General features: G+C 39.1%; 1 protein-coding gene across 1 annotated transcript in view; it reads right to left on the bottom strand.

Moving 5' to 3' along the window:
• The window catches only part of DNAH5 (dynein axonemal heavy chain 5), a 297,281-nt gene that overhangs the window by 37,026 nt on the left and 240,912 nt on the right, over positions 1-19,343 (bottom strand). The window contains exons 60-65 of the mRNA XM_055308486.1: positions 16,973-17,152; positions 13,069-13,206; positions 7,211-7,346; positions 6,308-6,624; positions 5,581-5,736; positions 4,520-4,702 (exon numbers count right to left, since the gene is read on the bottom strand). Of these exons, the coding sequence (XP_055164461.1) occupies positions 4,520-4,702; positions 5,581-5,736; positions 6,308-6,624; positions 7,211-7,346; positions 13,069-13,206; positions 16,973-17,152 (1,110 nt within the window). The remainder of the gene's footprint in view (positions 1-4,519; positions 4,703-5,580; positions 5,737-6,307; positions 6,625-7,210; positions 7,347-13,068; positions 13,207-16,972; positions 17,153-19,343) is intronic.

Below are 19,343 nucleotides of genomic sequence, written 5' to 3'. Positions count from 1 at the left end.
ACCAACTAAGCCACTCAAGTACCCCCGCTACTTGCTTTTCATTCAGGATTTTTAAATGGAAAACATATTTTGGAATAATTTTAGGTGTATGTTCATTTGTATGGCTGATTTAAATGTGGTTCTGTTGAACTATGGCTTTAGGTCCCCCAATATATAAGAAGATAGTACCTTTTGAAATAATAAGGAGCAAAATTAATCAAAATTATTTTGTCTATAAGCATTTTTCCCATCAAAGGGATTAACTCAACACACATACACCACACACACACAGGTAAACATTTGTCCCATGTACTCAGTTTACTAAGGCTGCCATGTAAATGTTTTACATGAACAGCAATAATATGAAGAGTATCACCAAAGTGAGTAAGAAAGTACAACAGTGATTCAGGACAATTTCAGGGAACATAGTATTTATTAATTAAATGATCAAAAATTAAGTGATTCCACAAAGACGCAAAAGACAAGTAAAATTATCTGTGTACCTAAACTGCATCTGTAACCATGGTTTTGAAATCAGTAAGAGGGAACAGATGACAGACAGCCTTTCAGAGTTCTCATTTCTAAAGGATCACCCAGGCTTTCCTTCCCAAATGTTCCTTCTCTTCTGTACCTTACATTGGTAATTAAAATAGAAAGATTAAACAAGAGAATTCAGATTTATTGTTTCTCTGTACTAGTGAGCTGGTGACAATGACATCTATTTAAGGGTCTTCATTAAACTATTTCTCCTGTCAGTTCCACTGAGTTTGGGTGCTTCCAATTCCAAAGGAAATCACATACCTGTTGGCTCATCTGGGATTTTGTTTTTTGTTTTTTTCAAGATTTTATTTATTTATTTATTTATTTATTTATTTATTCATGAAAGACACACAGAGAGAGGCAGAGACACAGACAGAGAGAGAAGCAGGCCCCCTGCAGGGAGCCTGATGCGGGACTCTATCCCAGGATCCTAGGATCACTACCTGAGCCAAAGGCAGATGCTCAAGCACTGAGCCACCCAGGTGGCGCCCTCGTCTGGGATTTTGAACAAGGTGACCCCTAAGGCCTTGTATTGTGTGGCCAGTAGAATCTGCTAACCTCTATTAGTATTTTTTTCCTAATAGTATATAACTCACTTGAGTTTCTGTCTTGTTCTCTGGGATCAAGGTAAGAGTGAACCTAAGGATTTTTTTTTTTAAAGGATAGTTACAGATCTACTGGTTAGCTGTCAAGATAGTCTTGATACCTCAACTTCTGTGACAACAGCAGGCTGCCTACAGCTACTCACAGGAACATCAGGTTAACAATTGAATATCATTCAATTCAGGTTAACAATTCATATCACCTTGAACAGCTCACACATTTAAAATGACGGCTTTGATGGAATCTTGTCTCACATTTAGATCTTTCATCCATTTTGAGTTTATCTTTGTGTATGGTGTAAGAGAATGGTCTAGTTTCATTCTTCTGCATGCAGATGTCCAATTTTCCCAGGACCATTTATTGAAGAGACTGTCTTTCTTCCAGTGGATAGTCTTTCCTGCTTTGAAGAATATTAGTTGGCTAAAGTTGAGGGTCCACTTCTGGATTCTCTATTCTGTTCCATTGATCTATGTGTCTGTTTTTGTGCCAGTACCACACTGTCTTGATGACCACAGCTTTGTAGTACAACCTGAAATCTGGCATTGTGATGCCCCCAGATATGGTTTTCTTTTTTAATATTCCCCTGGCTATTCGGGGTCTTTTCTGATTCCACACAAATCTTAAGATGATTTGCTCCACCTCTCTGCAGAAAGTCCAGGTATTTTGATAGGGATTGCATTAAATGTGTAAACTGCCCTGGGTAACATTGACATTTTCACAACATTAATTCTTCCAATCCATGAGCGTGGAATATTTTTCCATCTCTTTGCGTCTTCCTCAATTTCTTTCAGAAGTGTTCTGTAGTTTTTAGGGTATAGATCCCGTAGTTTTTAGGGTATAGATCCTTTACCTCTTTGGTTAGTTTTATTCCTAGGTATCTTATGCTTTTGGGTGCAATTGTAAATGGGATTGACTCCTTAATTTCTCTTTCTTCGGTCTCATTATTAGTGTATAGAAATGCCGCTGGCTTCTGGGCATTGATTTTGTATCCTGCCACGCTACCAAATTGCTGTATGAGTTCTAGCAATCTTGGACTTGGCCACAGCAACTTCTTGCAAGATACATCAATGAAGGCAAGAGAAACAAAAGCAAAAATGAACTATTGGGACTTCATCAAGATAAGAAGCTTCTGCACAGCAAAAGAAACAGTTAACAAAACTAAAAGACAACCTACAGAACAGGAGAAGATATTTGCAAATGACCTATCAGATAAAGGGCTAGTATCCAAGATCAATAAAGAACTTATTAAACTCAACAGCAAAGACACAACCAATCCAATAATGAAATGGGCAAAAGACATGAACAGAAATCTCACAGAGGAAGACATAGACATGGCCAACAAGCACATGAGAAAATGCTATGCATCTTTGGCCATCAGGGAAATACAAATCCAAACCACAATGAGATACCACCTCACACCAGTGAGAATGATGAAAATTAACAAGACAGGAAACAACAAATGTTGGAAAGGATATGGAGAAAGAGAAACCCTCTTGCACTGTTGGTGGGAATGTGAACTGGTGCAGCCACTCTGGAAAACTGTGTGGAGGTTCCTCAAAGAGTTAAAAACAGATCTGCCCTACGACCCAGCAATTGCACCGCTGGGGATTTATCCCAAAGATACAGATGCAATGAAACGCTGGGACACCTGCACCCCAATGTTTTAGCAGCAATGTCCACAATAGCCAAACTGTGGAAGGAGCTTCGGTGTCCATCGAAAGATGAATGGATAAAGAAGATGTGGTATATGTATACAATGGAATATTATTCAGCCATTAGAAATGACAAATACCCACCATTTGCTTCGACGTGGATGGAACTGGAGGGTATTATGCTGAGTGAAATAAGTCAATCAGAGAAGGACAAACATATATGGTCTCATGCATTTGGGGAATATAAAAAATAGTGAAAGGGAATAAAGGGGAAAGGAGAGAAAATGAGTGGGAAATAACAGAAAGGGAGACAGAACATGAAAGACTCCTAACTCTGGGAAACGAACAAGGGTTAGCAGGAGGTGGGTGGGGGGATGGGGTGACTGGGTGACGGGCACTCAGGGGGGCACTTGACGGGATGAGCACGGGGTGATATGCTATATGTTGGCAAACTGAACTCCAATAAAAAGAAATTTAAACATAAATAAGTAAATAAATAAATAAATAAATAAACAAATAAATAAATAAATAAAATGACTGCTTTGGAGCACACAGAAAAGTATAAAGTCCATTAGAAATCTGCCTTCCCTGCAATCTTATGCTCTGAGGTTTCTATTCATTTTTGAAAGCAAAGAAACCTGAGAGTCCAGCAGGCTGTACAGCCAGGCACTCGTGAGACCAGACCCCATGTGTTAACAAGGCTCCTCACTGCCCGTATCTCCAAGACACGGGACAGCTGGTGAATTTATGGATTCAAAGAAGAATGGCCTTTCCCTGGCATCATAAGTTACTATTTCGAGCCACATCTCTCAAGGAGAATTGACAGCCCAGTCAAGATTTAATTCATCCTGACTGTAGAGGCTCACCCTTTGTTTCAGCTCCATGTGTAAGGGAATTAGATGTTTTCCAATACTAACTTCTTACTGTTGGGGTCTTTCCTGCTTCCAATACCCACCCTTGGTTCAATAACATTTTATATTGATGTAGTCTATATAATAATCACCTAAGAATAGATCAGAGTCAGAAAGACTATACTATCCCAGAAGTCAAAGGAACACTTTTTTTTTTTCAATCTGTAGGCTCTTTTCAAATGGGTTACTTAACTTCCAGAAAGTATCAGAGATTAACTTAGACCCACTTGTCACACCCAGGCTAAGATGATTCAGCAACGTGAGTAAAGTCAGGAGTATGGTAGAAAGATGAGATACTAAAAAAAAAAAAAAAAAAAAAAAAAAAGATGAGATACTACAAGAGAAAAGGCTGCTAACAGGAAATATACAATGAAAATCCATCAAAATTAAAGCCAACAGCTCATTTCTTGCACGAGACCTTGCATAGAGGAAAGAAAATACAGATTACATGTTGTATAATAATGTGGTTCAGGGTAAGAGGACCCTCTAATATCATAAGAGTGTGAGGGTCATGTTCCTATGGCCATACTTTTTCTAAGAATTATCTACCATGAGCCTGGAATGGATTCTGATCATGAGGCAACAATTAAGGAATAATTTTCTCAAGACACACAAGGTACTTTTCCACAGAGTAAGAAGAAGCCCTACCTGGGATCCATATTGGCTTTTCAAGGCTGTTCAGTCTTTTCAAAGGGGCTTAAAGTGCTCCTCACTTCATCTTACACTTCTGTTTAAAGAGGGACTTCAATTCTATTACTACTTTTATCATATTATTTTCATCAATGAAAGAATTGCAACACAATGCAGAAAAGGAGGTAGTCCCACTTCACTTACATGTTTCTCTGTGAGGATGACTCTCCCCAGTAACTGATCTTCCAGACCTTTCATGGTGACAGTGAAGTCAATGATAGAGGTCCGAGCACTTATTTCAGGCGTGTAAACTGGATTGGGCAGCTTCGTGGTGATGTAGAGTCTGAAGCCATCCATCACATCTACTTCCTTATCACCGACTTTCACCTTTATTATGAAAATAATGTTAAAAGTAATAAAAAAAAATAAAAGTAATAAAACAACATACACCCTACTGTGTCCTTTGCACAGGATCAAGCATTGCTTTAAGTAATTATATAACTGGAGATCTTTGTATACTGAAAAAGAAGTGGTCATCAGGTGTTCAAATAGCTTCAAAACCACTAGGATGAAAGGAAGGGAGATGGGTAGGAAGGAAGAGAGGGAGGAAGTTCAATGTATGCCACTATATACCACAAATGTAGAATTTAGCACCAAAATTGGTACAATCATACCACAGAAGTGAGATGGATTACCCAACCAAAATTTGGTGCAGAGGTCAAGACTGATGGCATCACACATGCACCAAAAGGGTATGAAAAGGTTTATTATTCACATAATGAGATTTCTTGTGAGATTAAAGTAGGCCCCTGACCATGTACCAAAAATTGATTGAGACAATAGGGAAAAGCAGCTATTTTAGGGTTTTATAGTGATGAGGGCTAAGATAAAGATTTCCACACAGGGCATGAACAGAGGATTGTGTGGTTTGAATATCCCACCAATGCCAAAAGAGAGAGACCCAGGTTTTCTTATCAGCTTGCCCAGATTTGGGACAGAAGAGGGGAGGATCATGATGGGTTTTGAAAGATGTCCACAGTAAATCATCAAAATGGAGTCAGACTCCATCACACAAGAGAAGTAGATATATCTAAAAGGACTGCTCTTGAAAACTTTAATCCCAACTCAGGAAGTAGAGAAGAGAAAAACAAATGCCTCTTGCCACTGACTTGAATTTCAGTTGCTGCCTAGTGAGAAAATTTCATCTATGTGACATTTATCTGGCCTGGTGGTTCTGCACATTATTATCAATAGGTTTAACCTACCTTAAAGGTAGACCCAGTCTTAATGAAGTTCCTCTCCAAAACATTATCCAGTGCTGGATCTAGTTCCTCCCCAACATCTTCAATAAGTAAGGGCCTTCCAAGAGAAAGACTGTCCTCCAGGTGGTTTCTGAAGTACTTGTGATTTAGAGATGTGATCTAGAAACAAGATCCAAAGGTTGCTGTTGACAATATCATGATGCAATGCACAGAGATAACAACATTAAATGGTGCCTGAGCATTCTGTCACAGGACACAAATACAGAGATCTTTAGAGATCTTTATTTAAAACCCATACTTGGTGAGATTGTGCAGAAAGCTTAAGCTGTTTCCATCCTTTTCCTTAGCTGACTATTATTCCCCAGTGCAACTTATCTTCTCATCGCCACCACTTTTGCGATAAATAATAATAGAAAAACCATGAAGTGTCCTTGTAAAGGGCTATACACTTACTGTCATACAACTTGACCCTGCTCTGTTCATCAAGAAGGGATTTAGGCTCTAACAGAGGAAAATCTGAAACCTTCAAAAGACAGCATTAGTAGAGATCCATACGAACGTAAATGCAATTTTTAGAAAAGATTTTAATATTAGAATTTAGGATTTCATCTATTACTGCTCTAAGATTACAATCTCTATAATTTTCAAATATTTCTTTATTCTTGGACTCTTGTTCATCTGGGGCAATAAAACTTGACCAGTAGCATAAATATATTCAAACACAAATTACCTGCAGTTCATTCTGGCTTTCTTTATTTTTAATCCAGATCTTCCCTTGAGTCTGTGGATCAATTAACAAAGGATAGCGAGATGCCTTTGTAACAATAATTCCATTCTGAATGGATAGGTCATCATTTGGCAGACCTTGGAGGTTCCATTCACTAATAGTGGGAGCATCAATCAACATCTCATTGAGATTTAGATTGTTTCCAAATGGGATTTCCCTGACTTTCATTTCCTTCTGCCAGTCATATAGCATGAGGTTGCGAAACTCTTGGTTAAATGGACCAGAATAAGATAGAAAAGCTGTAGCCAACAATACATCCCCTAAAACAGAAAACAAACACCACTGAAATACTTTATAATCAGCCTTGTAATTGTGCAGAATATTAAGCATTTTTTAAAGGCAACCACTCTTTTAAACTAATTTCCAAAAACCAAACTGCAACTACATGTTGCTGTGTCTTGGTGAAAAAATAGCATTGGTGAAAAAATAGCATTGGTGAAATAATAGTCCATTGTTAAATAGGGTCCAAATGGTCCACCAAGTAATACCTGCTAGTAGTCAACCACTAGGTTATTCTGACTCTGGTTGGATGTGAGAGTATAACTTTGAACTTAAGAGATACAAAACCTAAGAAGACAGAGCTTCCATTTCCAGTGATGTTGATTATCATAACCATTCTCTAATAGGAGAATTCAAAAGTGACCTGATAGGTCATTAATATATCTAATAAGGGCTACATAGATGCCAGACCAATATTTATCCTTCTGAAATATCTTCACACACACACACACACACAAAGGAATTTGAAGGACTAGAGAGTTGGTTTGTATTCTAATAAAAGTTTCAGTTTGCTAAATTCCCTAACATTGTCAACACACAATCTGACTAATAAAGGCACCTACACACCTACAAGTCTTTTTGTTTGTGTGGCAAACTCTTTACTTTGTTCTGTCCATCTTTCTTTCTCTCCTGCCAAGCCACCAATCAGTGTGGAGGCAGTCTGCATCTTCCGTCTGCACCGCTCCGCATCTTCAAGCAAGGTCTAAAAAAGGGCCAGAATCAAAAGAAAACTTCTGTTCAGAAAAATACAGCCTCCAGCTGAAGAATATAATTTTAAACCATTATATATTATCTGCCCTTCTGAGACCTAGGAGCCATTTATCTCACAGGAAACCTAAGATTTAATTTCTGTGTGCCTGTGTCAAAGCCCATCTTTAAACCTTCATGTGGGGTCCTGAGCCAACAGGTCACACTCTCCCCAGGTGTTAATAATTAAGAGATAATTGAAACCTGCATTTATGACTTTCCTATAAGGAAAAATAGAAATAAAATACAAACATATTACTAATATACACACAAAAAGTAATACAATACATAACCTTACTTGAAAATCAGGATTCAGGAGGGGCAAGATGGCGGAAGAGTAGGGTCCCCAAGTCACCTGTCCCCACCAAATTACCTAGATAACCTTCAAATCATCCTGAAAATCTACGAATTCGGCCTGAGATGTAAAGAGAGACCAGCTGGAATGCTACAGTGAGAAGAGTTCGCGCTTCAATCAAGGTGGGAAGACGGGGAAAAAGAAATAAAGAAACAAAAGGCCTCCAGGGGGGAGGGGCCCCGCGAGGAGCCGGGCTGAGGCCGGGGCGAGTGTCCCCAGGACAGGAGAGCCCCGTCCCAGAGAAGCAGGAGCTGCACCAACCTTCCCGGGCGGAAAGGGGCCCGCAGGGAGTTAGAGCAGGACCCAGGAGGGCGGGGATGCCCTCGGGCTCCCGGGGACACTAACAGACACCTGCGAGCCCAGGAGAGTGCGCCGAGCTCCCTAAGGGCTGCAGCGCGCACGGCGGGGACCGGAGCAGCTCCGAGGGGCTCGGGCGGCGGCTCCGCGGAGGGGGCTGCGGGGCGGGAGCGCGAATCCCACAGCGCAGGCCCCGGAGCACAGGGCGCCGGGACACAGCCCAGGATCCGGCCTCCCCCGGGACAGGCAGAGGCCGGGAGGGCCCAGGACAGCGAGGACGCTCCTGCCCCGAGCTGAGCAGATCAGCGCCCCCCCACCCCCCGGAGCCTCCAGGCCCTGCGGACAGAGAGCCCCGGTGTCCATCAAAAGATGAATGGATACAGTGTGGTACTGGCACAAAAACAGACACATAGACCAATGGAACAGAATAGAGAACCCAGAAATGGACCCTGAACTTTATGGTCAACTAATATTCGACAAAGGAGGAAAGACGATCCACTGGAAGAAAGACAGTCTCTTCAATAAATGGTGCTGGGAAAATTGGTCATCCACATGCAGAAGAATGAAACTAGACCACTCTCTTGCACCATACACAAAGATAAACTCAAAATGGATGAAAGATTTAAATGTGAGACAAGACTCCATCAAAATCCTAGAGGAGAACACAGGCAACACCCTTTTTGAACTTGGCCACAGTAACTTCTTGCAAGATACATCCACGAAAACAAAAGAAACAAAAGCAAAAATGAACTATTGGGACTTCATCAAGATAAGAAGCTTTTGCACAGCAAAGGATACAGTCAACAAAACTCAAAGACAACCTACAGAATGGGAGAAGATATTTGCAAATAACATATCAGATAAAGGGCTAGTTTCCAAAATCTATAAAGAACTTCTTAAACTCAACAGCAAAGAAACAAACAATCCAATCATGAAATGGGCAAAAGACATGAAGAGAAATCTCACAGAGGAAGACATAGACATGGCCAACATGCACATGAGAAAATGCTCTGCATCACTTGCCGTCAGGGAAATACAAATCAAAACCACAATGAGATACCACCTCACACCAGTGAGAATGGGGAAAATTAATAAGGCAGGAAACAACAAATGTTGGAGAGGATGCGGAGAAAAGGGAACACTCTTACACTGTTGGTGGGAATGTGAACTGGTGCAGCCACTCTGCAAAACTGTGTGGAGGTTCCTCAAAGAATTAAAAATAGACCTGCCCTACGACCCAGCAATTGCACTGTTAGGGATTTACCCCGAAGATTCAGATGCAATGAAACGCCGGGGCACCTGCACCCCGATGTTTCTAGCAGCCATGTCCACAATAGCCAAACTGTGGAAGGAGCCTCGGTGCCCATCGAAAGATGAATGGATAAAGAAGATGTGGTTTATGTATACAATGGAATATTACTCAGCCATTAGAAACAACAAATACCCACCATTTGCTTCAACGTGGATGGAACTGGAGGGTATTATGCTGAGTGAAGTAAGTCAATCGGAGAAGGACAAACAGTGTATGTTCTCACTCATTTGGGGAATATGAATAATAGTGAAGGGGAATATAAGGGAAGGGAGAAGAAATGTGTGGGAGATATCAGAAAGGGACACAGAACATAAAGACTTCTAACTCTGGGAAATGAACTAGGGGTGGTGGAAGGGGAGGAGGGCGGGGGGTGGGGGTGAATGGGTGACGGGCACGGAGGGGGACACTTGACGGGATGAGCACTGGGTGTTATTCTGTATGTTGGTAAATTGAACACCAATAAAAATTAATTTATTAAAATAAAAAAAAAGATGAATGGATAAAAAAGATGTGGTTTATGTATACAATGGAATATTACTCAGCCATTAGAAATGACAAATACCCACCATGTGCTTCAACGTGGATGGAACTGGAGGGTATTATGCTGAGTGAAGTAAGTCAATTGGAGAAGGACAAACATTATATGGTCTCATTCATTTGGGGAATATGAATAATAGTGAAAAGGAATATAAGGGAAGGGAGAAGAAATGTGTGGGGATTATCAGAAAGGGAGACAGAACATAAAGACTCCTAACTCTGGGAAACGAACTAGGGGTGGTGGAAGGGTAGGAGGGCGGGGGGTGGGGGTGATGGGCACTGAGGGGGGCACTTGACGGGATGAGCACTGGGTGTTATTCTGTATGTTGGCAAATTGAACATCAATAAAAAATAAATTTATTATATTAAAAAAAGAAAATCAGGATTCTCTCTCATGTTAAAGTTCTAGCATCATTAATGCTTTATCTAAGTCCACATCTCCTTTTACTTTAGGTGAAGCTTTAGATTATCTTCAGTTTGTTCTGTTCTGAGGCTTTCTCACAAATCCCAGTGACACCTGACTCAGCTGGTCCCTCTCTAGTGCTCTGTGTGTCAGTAAAAGACCTTGAACCAGGCTTCCAGACACTGTTACCACTCAATGTTCCATTTTTAAAAACTAATAATCTTCTTTCTCTTTAAGACAACTGCCAATGCTACTTGTAGAAACTTATATGTATGAAATAATAGTGGGGACAGATAAAGATTTAGCTACAGGACCAGTCACAGTAGGTTCATTTATAACATATGTATATGATACACATAATGCATAATTATGTTATATCTGCTAAATGTCTAATACTAGAGGAATATTTAAATAAATTATGGCATACAAGTGAATAAGAATACTCTGAAGCCATTAAAAATTGTCTTGTAAAAATTTTTATAACCAAGAAAGATATTCATAATATAAGTTGAAAATTCAATTTAAAACAGTATGTATTAAATTATATTATATATTCAAATGTTATACTTTACACATATTTTCAAATATACATAAATCAAGGAAAATGTTCAGATAGGAAATGATAAAGAGCAAATATTTTAGTGTTCATTTAGTGTTCATTTCCAGGATTCCCTAAGGAACACGAACTGCTTTTGTAATTATAACACAATACCTTGACTTTAAGTCAAGGGACTTAAAGTCTACAGAATCAGAAGATACCCCCCCCCCAGTGTTGTTTTTTTGGTTGTTTTTGTTGTTGTTGTTGTTTATGTTTTTGGTTTTTTTTTTTTTATTTCTGTTTGCTTTCCCCACCTTTTTTTCCCTTTCTTTCTTTTTTTTTTTTTTTCTTCCTTTTTTCTCTTTTCCTTTTCTCTTTTCTTTCCTTCTTTCTCTCCTCTCTTTTTCTCCTTTTCCCAGTACAACTTGTTTTTGGCCACTCTGCACTGAGCAACATGACCAGAAGGAAAACCTCACCTCAAAAGAAAGAAACAGAAACAGCCCTCTCTCCCACAGAGTTACAAAATCTGGATTACAATTCAATGTCAGAAAGCCAATTCAGAAGCACTATTATACAGCTACTGGTGGCTCTAGAAAAAAGCATAAAGGACTCAAGAGACTTCATGACTGCAGAATTTTGATCTAATCAGGCAGAAATTAAAAATCAATTGAATGAGATGCAATCCAAACTAGAAGTCCTGACGACGAGGGTTAACGAGGTGGAAGAACCAGTGAGTGACATAGAAGACAAGTTGATGGCAAAGAGGGAAACTAAGGAAAAAGGAGACAAACAATTAAAAGACCATGAAGATAAAGGGAAATAAATGCCGGGACACCTGCACCCTGATGTTTCTAGCAGCAATGTCCACAATAGCCAAACTGTGGAAGGAGCCTCTTTCTAAAAGGCTCTTATTTTGCTTTCAGGAGCTGAAGTATCACACATTTTGCACAGAGTAAAACTGAAGTGTTCATCTAAGTTCTCTTGTTGGGACTCCCATAAGAAACTGGGCTATCACAGCAGGAATCTCAATCATGACCAATGAAGACAAAATGGGCAGGAGGAAAGTCCACAAAATCAAGGAAAGAACAGAGTGAATCTATCTCTTATTTACCAAACACAGGATTTAGCAGAGGCAAATACAGATTTTGTGGCACCAGAAGCTTATATAATGTGTGGGGTCCATCCACTTCAAGAAAATCATTAGAGATTTACAAATACAAAACCCCCAAGTAAATGAGTATATAGATCGAAAGGGAAAAAATCATGACAAAGTCCTGGTGACTTAAAAACTCAGGTACCTTTCCTCTGAAATTTCTAGGTATTTTATCTGAATGCTTATACACAAATGCATGCCAATCATAACCTGGTTTCCCTTCCCCTAAAACACCCTACAAGTCCCAGGAACCCTAGCACCTAGGAGACTGTGCACATGAGGAGCTCTGAAGCCTAAGCTACACTGGCCTGTTTTAAAGCTTCCTGGATATCCAAAAGGAAAGAAGCCCCAGTGGAGCTGGAGTAATTGGTATAAATAAGATAAATAACCTATAGCCCAGTAGATCAGAAATGTATGAACCCAGATTCTGAAAGATTCTACAGCTGCTATTTTGTAGACTAAGATGAGAAGACTGTAGATGGTTATTGTCATCAGATGCAACCATGTGGCCAGTCACATTAGTCCAGCAGAGAGGCCTGAAGTGAACACCAGAAGGCCAAGGTCTAGTTCAGACTGTTCAGCCTTATGACGAGGAGCCACCCTTTGGACTTCTTCTTTCTCCAAAAGGACTATAAAATATATAAGTTTCTTCTTTCTCCAAAAGGACTATAAAATATATAAAATATAGTATATTTTTATATATAAAAATATTCACCTTGCTTACATTGCAAGATTATTTCAAAGATTAAATAAGATAAAGTAGGAGACATGATTTGAAAAACGTAACAAAATGTGCTACATGGCAGGCTGTTTTTGCCACCATCAATAAGGGGACTCAGATATGTTCCAGAATGCCTCCTACCTTAGCTGACCATCCCGACCTCTCACCAAGGTCCTTAGTGTGTGTTAGAAACAAACTCTAGGGTTTAGTGAAGGATTATGTGCTGTTTATGTACTATGTATACATTAAATCAATCCCTGCTGAGAACCAACCTCTTGGAAAAAGAAAGCAGCAAAGGAAGGAAGGGTCTACTATAGTTATGTTGGTGTATGATAGTCCTTTCTATGCCAGAGAACAGTTACCTGCTTTTCGGTCATGGCCTGTTCATATTCAGCCTGCACCACATCAAGCTCTGCTTGCTTGTCATCCAGCTCAGCCTGGGCCTTCTGCAGATCCTGCATGGCCAAGATGTAGCGATTCTCCTGTACCACCAAGTTGGCCTGCACAGGACATACGCAAGGTGAATAATGCATGTGTGCAAACCAAACAGCCAGCATTTCAGAGTCTGAGACCTCAGCAATATTTATACCTGTTTTCTGTTCTACCTCTAGAGTCTCTTCAAGTTGCATTAAGTCAAGATCAAATATTAATGTGGACTTGATATAAATGTTTATAAGCAGAAAATTATAATACATTCAAAGTCAGCACATTTTTTCCAAAAAGCACCAGATAGTAAATATTTTAGACATTTTGAGTCAAGGGGCAAAATCAAGGCTATTTTGTTCAGGTACTTATCTAAAAACCATTTAAAATAAATGAAAAAACTCTTATTTTACAAAACATACACATAGAGGTTGTGAGCTAGATTTGGCCTGTGGGCCAGAGTTTGCTGGTCCTTAGATCAGAGCACTGCAGTATTAAATGCTCATGGGTAAATTATGGAACACTGTAATATTATTGTAGAAAAAGAAAAACTGAATATTGAGAACTCTCTGCCTAGTAAAACTCATCACTATTGATGAGGATATTAAAACAAGATAAAGAATAGAAATAGTATACACTGCATGTAAAATGTAGATTTTGTGAGTTGTGGTGATCTTGATGTTGTTCTTGTAGTCTTCATATATTGTTTGCCTTCCATAAACGAACTGATGCCTTGAACTGTGATTTTTTTAAAAAAAATATTTTATTTATTTATTCATAAGAGACACAGAGAGAAAGAGAGGCAGAGACACAGGCAGAGGGAGAAACAGCATGCAGGGAGCCTGATGTGGGACTCAATCCCAGGTCTCCAGGATCATGCTCTGGGCTGAAGGCAGGAGCTAAACTGCTGAGCCACCCGGGCTGCCCTTGAACTGTGATTAATTAAAAATATTTGTTTTCAGGAAGTTACTACATTTGACTCAAGAGATGTATTCAAAAGCAGTATTAGCAAAAGACAAGATGTAGAAAACAGTCCATGCTTATAAGAATTTAGATGCTTTAAGGGGATCCCTGGGTGGCGCAGTGGTACGGTGCCTGCCTTTGGCCCAGATTACGATCCTGGAGACCCGGGATCGAATCCCACGTCAGGCTCCAGGTGCATGGAGCCTGCTTCTCCCTCTGCCTGTGTCTCTGCCTCTCTCTCTCTCTCTCTCTCTCTCTCTCTCTCTCTCTCTGTGTGTGTGTGACTATCATAAATAAATAAAAAATTAAAAAAAAAAGGAATTTAGATGCTTTAAACAATTTTTTGGAGTCAAAATTTTCCTTTTTAAATCTCTAAATTGTTAAAATTGTTTTAATGGGGATAATCCACTATTAGGGCCACATTCTTTCTGGAGTGTTTCAGAAGAAAAGATTATCTTGAAAAAAATTTTTGAAATAAATTATTTTCCCATCTGAAAACCTCAGGCTCCCAAATTTGGGCAGAATAATCCTTTAAAGGAAAGTCAAAGTTCCATAACTTACTAGAACCATGATAGGCAAAACTACAGTTTAAAAAAGATCTAACTCTTGGGACATTTTCTTGTCAGGTCTGCTCTATACTGCACCTGTTGCCATGGCTTAAACATAAAAGAAAAGCAAAGTAATGATGCCAAACAACTCACTGAAGCAGTAAACTAATGTCAAATGATCACAGCCCCAGAGATTTTGAATATTTTCTAGAATTTTACTCAGAAAAAATAAATTAAAAAAAATTTAATGAAGCTCTCAAAAGTTGCTAACCAAAAAGTAAAGAATCCCTTCCAGTCTGCAGCTCCATGCAGATCACTTACACTCTGTGAGCTTCCGTTTATCCATGAAGATATTGAAAATCTACCTCCTACAGTGTGTGTGTGAGAGGATTAAATAAGATAACATGTAAACACCCACAGCTGGTGCCTGGCCTACAACAAGAATTCAATAAATAATAGCTGTTGTTGTCCGAGTATAATATTTAAGTTTCTACTGTTATGAATGTTCTGTTTATAGGGACTGATATTTACTGGTTTTCAGAGTTTTCAAGGAGAAATATCATTATCATTAACTTGAATGGAGTCTGAATTGTTATTAGCCGATATTTAAGTTTATTCACTACTAGATGTCACTGGGTCCATTGACCGGGATTGCCGGAAGAAGCACAGCTCCTTGGTGTCCCCATCACTGCTTAGTGTTGAGGAGGTTCCACCTGGAGAGTAAGAAGTGTCCTTAAGCTGTCCTCATTCAGAAGCAGGAGCTGGCCAGAGAAGTCCCTCCAGGAATATATGAAATGAGGGGCCTTGGTCAGTGATGCTTCATACTAATGTATGCAGTGGTGCCCAGTGATAATCTGCACTCTCTCTATTTCACCTTCTCCTTAAGCAGGGAGTATGCAGACTCTCTCCAATTGCACTCATTTTCATGCCTGAACATTCAGAGAGACCTGACACATTCTAGGCTCCCAGAGGCTGGGAGCTGAGAGGCTGGGTCCTGGTCACTTCCAGGACCGACTTCTCAGAAAGAAAGGTAGAGGTTCTAGGAGTAAGTAAAAGGTTCCCCCTTCTGACAGTGTTCTCTTCACTTCCAACTGCAGGATCATGTTGTCGTATGACCGTGGCGGGGCTAAAATGTCCTGGAAAATCCCAGAGGAAGGGATTTTCTTGTTCTTATGTAAACCTTGATCAGAATGGCCATTATTTGGTACTGATTTCAGATCGTTTTATTTAAAATAATTACAACAAAATAAAAGCTACCCATCATAAATTCAACAGTAATTCCCTTAAAAACAGTATACGCTTACTCACTAGAAACATTTGCAAAAGATGTCCTGTATTTTTCATTTGATAGGGTGGTTATAATTCAGGCAATATCAGAATGCCCATTTTGAGCTATGCTGGAGTCTTCAATGGTCCCAGAATTCATCATATCGACAGCATGACATCAATTATTTGCTCTCAAATTCTCTAAACTAAATGAGTCATTGTTCCTTTAAGTTGCCTTAGGACCCCAAGGGGCTTCAGCCACTGAATAAATGACCCGGGTATGGTAACAGTTAGAAAATAAAATGGGATTTGCAACCCTATCCATATCTTCTTTCCACTTCCGATTATTTTTATCATGATTATTAAACTCCTTGGACGCTTACAAGCATAAGTGGGTTTCAGTTGATGGTTGAGAAAGATTAGACTCATACAAGAGCAAAATAATCAACCAGGCCACACATGTGTGATTTTTGAGACATTGGTATGCCATTTCTAAAACATGTATTTGCCTCTCCATCTGCTGCAGACTGTCTCTGATGGTGGAGGAGTATGTGCCTATGAAGCTTAGAAATGCAATTACTCAAAGGGAAACAGGCATATTATCAAATCACATTGAAGAACAGATGACATTCAGTTTCTTTCCTGAGAAACAAAGGAAAAGAGTAAGAATACCATGTCATAACTTATAACCCAGACTAGCCACCAATTGTGTGCAGACATAAGATTCCCTGGCAGGAGATCTTGGACATTGCCAGGAGATTCTATGCTATAGTTTTCTGTGTTTCTTTTTTCCAAGTTGACACTGTGGAAGAAAAATATCCAGGATCCCACAATGGACTTGGCATCCTTGTAAAGAGTCCATGCTTAAAGGTTCATACAACTCTGATTAGAGAGGTATTACAGAGAAGAGAAACATCCTGTGCTCAGCCTTTCTGTCACTTGCTCTCCCATGGACTTGAATACACCACCAGAGGCTAAAGGCTCCTATGCTATATGAAAAGGCAAAACAAATTGACCTAAGGGGCTTTATAGGCATGTATTGCACAGTTCTACCTAGGAGACTCACCTTCAGAGGCAACACTTCTCTGTTTATAGAAAAGAAGGCAGCCATGGCTTTGGTCCAGGAGCAAAGACCAGCTACGTTCCCACATACACGTTTAGCCGTTTCAATGTTGTAGTCTGTCATTTCAAAGTATGGATTCAAAAATTCTATCACTTCTTCATTTATTGTGTCTTTTGGGAATTGCTATGAAAGAAAAGAGTATAATTAAGTCAAAATACTTTTTTCCACAAAGTCATACTCACATTATGTCATTGAAATTACTGAACAACGAGGAAGGGATGCATGATATCACATTTTGCTGATATTTCAGGATATTGGGCCAAAGTCATGAAAGTAAAAACAGGGCAAGCAGTGATAGCAAAGAAGTCAGAGCTTACTTTAGCTTCTGTGAATAAGAGATACCAACCCTAAATAAATGTTCTGGGACCCAGGGAAAGAGTAAATTATTTAGGTGATGAATACTAAGATGGTTACATTTTCGTGTCATTAATCCTAAATAGGTGAATTGTATAAGCCCATAAAATCAATAATGGAAAGCAAATATACTCAGGTATATTCAGCCTAAGGACAAAATATATTTAGCATTTAGCAGCAACTAAATGTTTAATACATTTAAACAGAGGTTCTATTAAACTCATCTGAAATATAAAGGTTACAACCTAGACATTAGGCTCTGAGGGCAATGAATTAAATTTAATCATAAAATTATCCAGAATATGAGAGAACTGTTATCTTCTGAAGGGATAAAACTTAGAAATAGTAGCAGAAGTGGATTAAGAACACTTTTTTACGTCAACAGAAGACTAGCCAAACAACGAAACTGGACCCCCCTCAAGCAATATTCGCTCATCTTAAAGATAATCAGATGTTGTCCAAGTGAAAAGGAATGCAGCACCTAAATAAAAGCTTTCACAGAACATACACAAGGTAGGGTGGAATACACACTATCATTGAGAAATCTTCCAGTACCAGTTTCTTTTATGACACTTGAGAAATAGTGAAGCCAGAAGAATATTTGGGAACAATGGAAAGACAGTGGTGACAAAAGACAAAGGGCAAGAGAGCTTCCAAGAGCAATGGTTGTGCCACCAGGTACATAGGATGCGAACCTAGAGTAACCCATCAGGATCCTATGTGAAGTCTGATTCCACTGTCAGGTTTTTCTGTGAAAACCTCTTAAGTCTCCTCTATCACCACTGCCATTCCACATGCACTCAATCAGTGCCACACACACTCAGAGTGTCACCTCCCCTCCATTCATCGACTGATGAATGGATAAAGAAGCTGTGGTATATATACACAATTATTACTCAGCCATCAAAAAAGAATGAAATCTGGCCATTTGCAAGGACATGGATAGAACTAGAGGGTATTACCCTAAGTGAAACAAGTAAATCAGAGAAAGACAAATACCATATGATTTTACTCATATGTGGAATTTAAGAGACAAAACAGATGAACATAGGGAAAGGAAGGAAAAATAAAATAAGAGGAAAACAGAGATGGAGACAAACCATAAGAGACTCTTCATCATAGGAAACAAACTGAGAGTTGCTGTAAGAGAGGTGCATGGGGGGATGGGGTAACTGGGTGATGGGCATTAAGGAGGGCATGTGACATGATGAGCACTGGCTATTATATGCAACTGATGAATCACTAAATTTTACCCCTGAAACTAATAATACACTCTAAATTAACTAAATTGAATTTAAATAAAAATATTTTTTAAAAAGATGTAGAACAACTTACTGCTGGCAGATATGTAAACTGACACAGCTATTTTTGAAAACACTTTGGCACTCTATATAAAGCTGTTTAAATGTATAGAGGTGGTAGCTACACTTGTGATGAGCATAGCACAATGTACAGAATTGTCTAATCACTATTGTACACCTGAAAAACATGTAACATGTGTCAACTATACTCCAATCAAAGAAAACGTACAGCTATTAAAAAAATGTAAAATCAAAGACCCAGAAATCCCATTCCAGAGTACAGAGCCAACTGAAATGCAAATACACCCACCAAATGACCTATAGACCAACTATCATGTAGCTTTATTTACAATAGCCAAAAACTGGTAACAACCCAAAAATCCATCAACAGTCCAATGGACAAATAAATTGAAATGTATTTCAGGATTTCACACTGTGCTTGTTCATACAAGCTCATGAGGAAACATTGCTAAATTTTCAGGAATTCTGTACACTGCTTGTTAAATAGAACTGTTATTAAGAATTAATTTATATAAACTTAGTTAAATAAATTTCCCTTAAAATAAAAATAATGCATAGTAAAAGTAAACACTTTCTATTATTTTACTACATTTTACCATCTATGTTTTGAGGTCATCTATATTTATTGTATCTACAAG

The sequence above is a fragment of the Nyctereutes procyonoides genome, unplaced genomic scaffold (assembly GCF_905146905.1).
Source record: "Nyctereutes procyonoides isolate TBG_1078 unplaced genomic scaffold, NYPRO_anot_genome, whole genome shotgun sequence".
NCBI lineage: Eukaryota > Metazoa > Chordata > Mammalia > Carnivora > Canidae > Nyctereutes > Nyctereutes procyonoides.
Note: the sequence above shows the minus strand (reverse complement) of the source record. Positions and strands in the feature narration are given on the sequence as shown.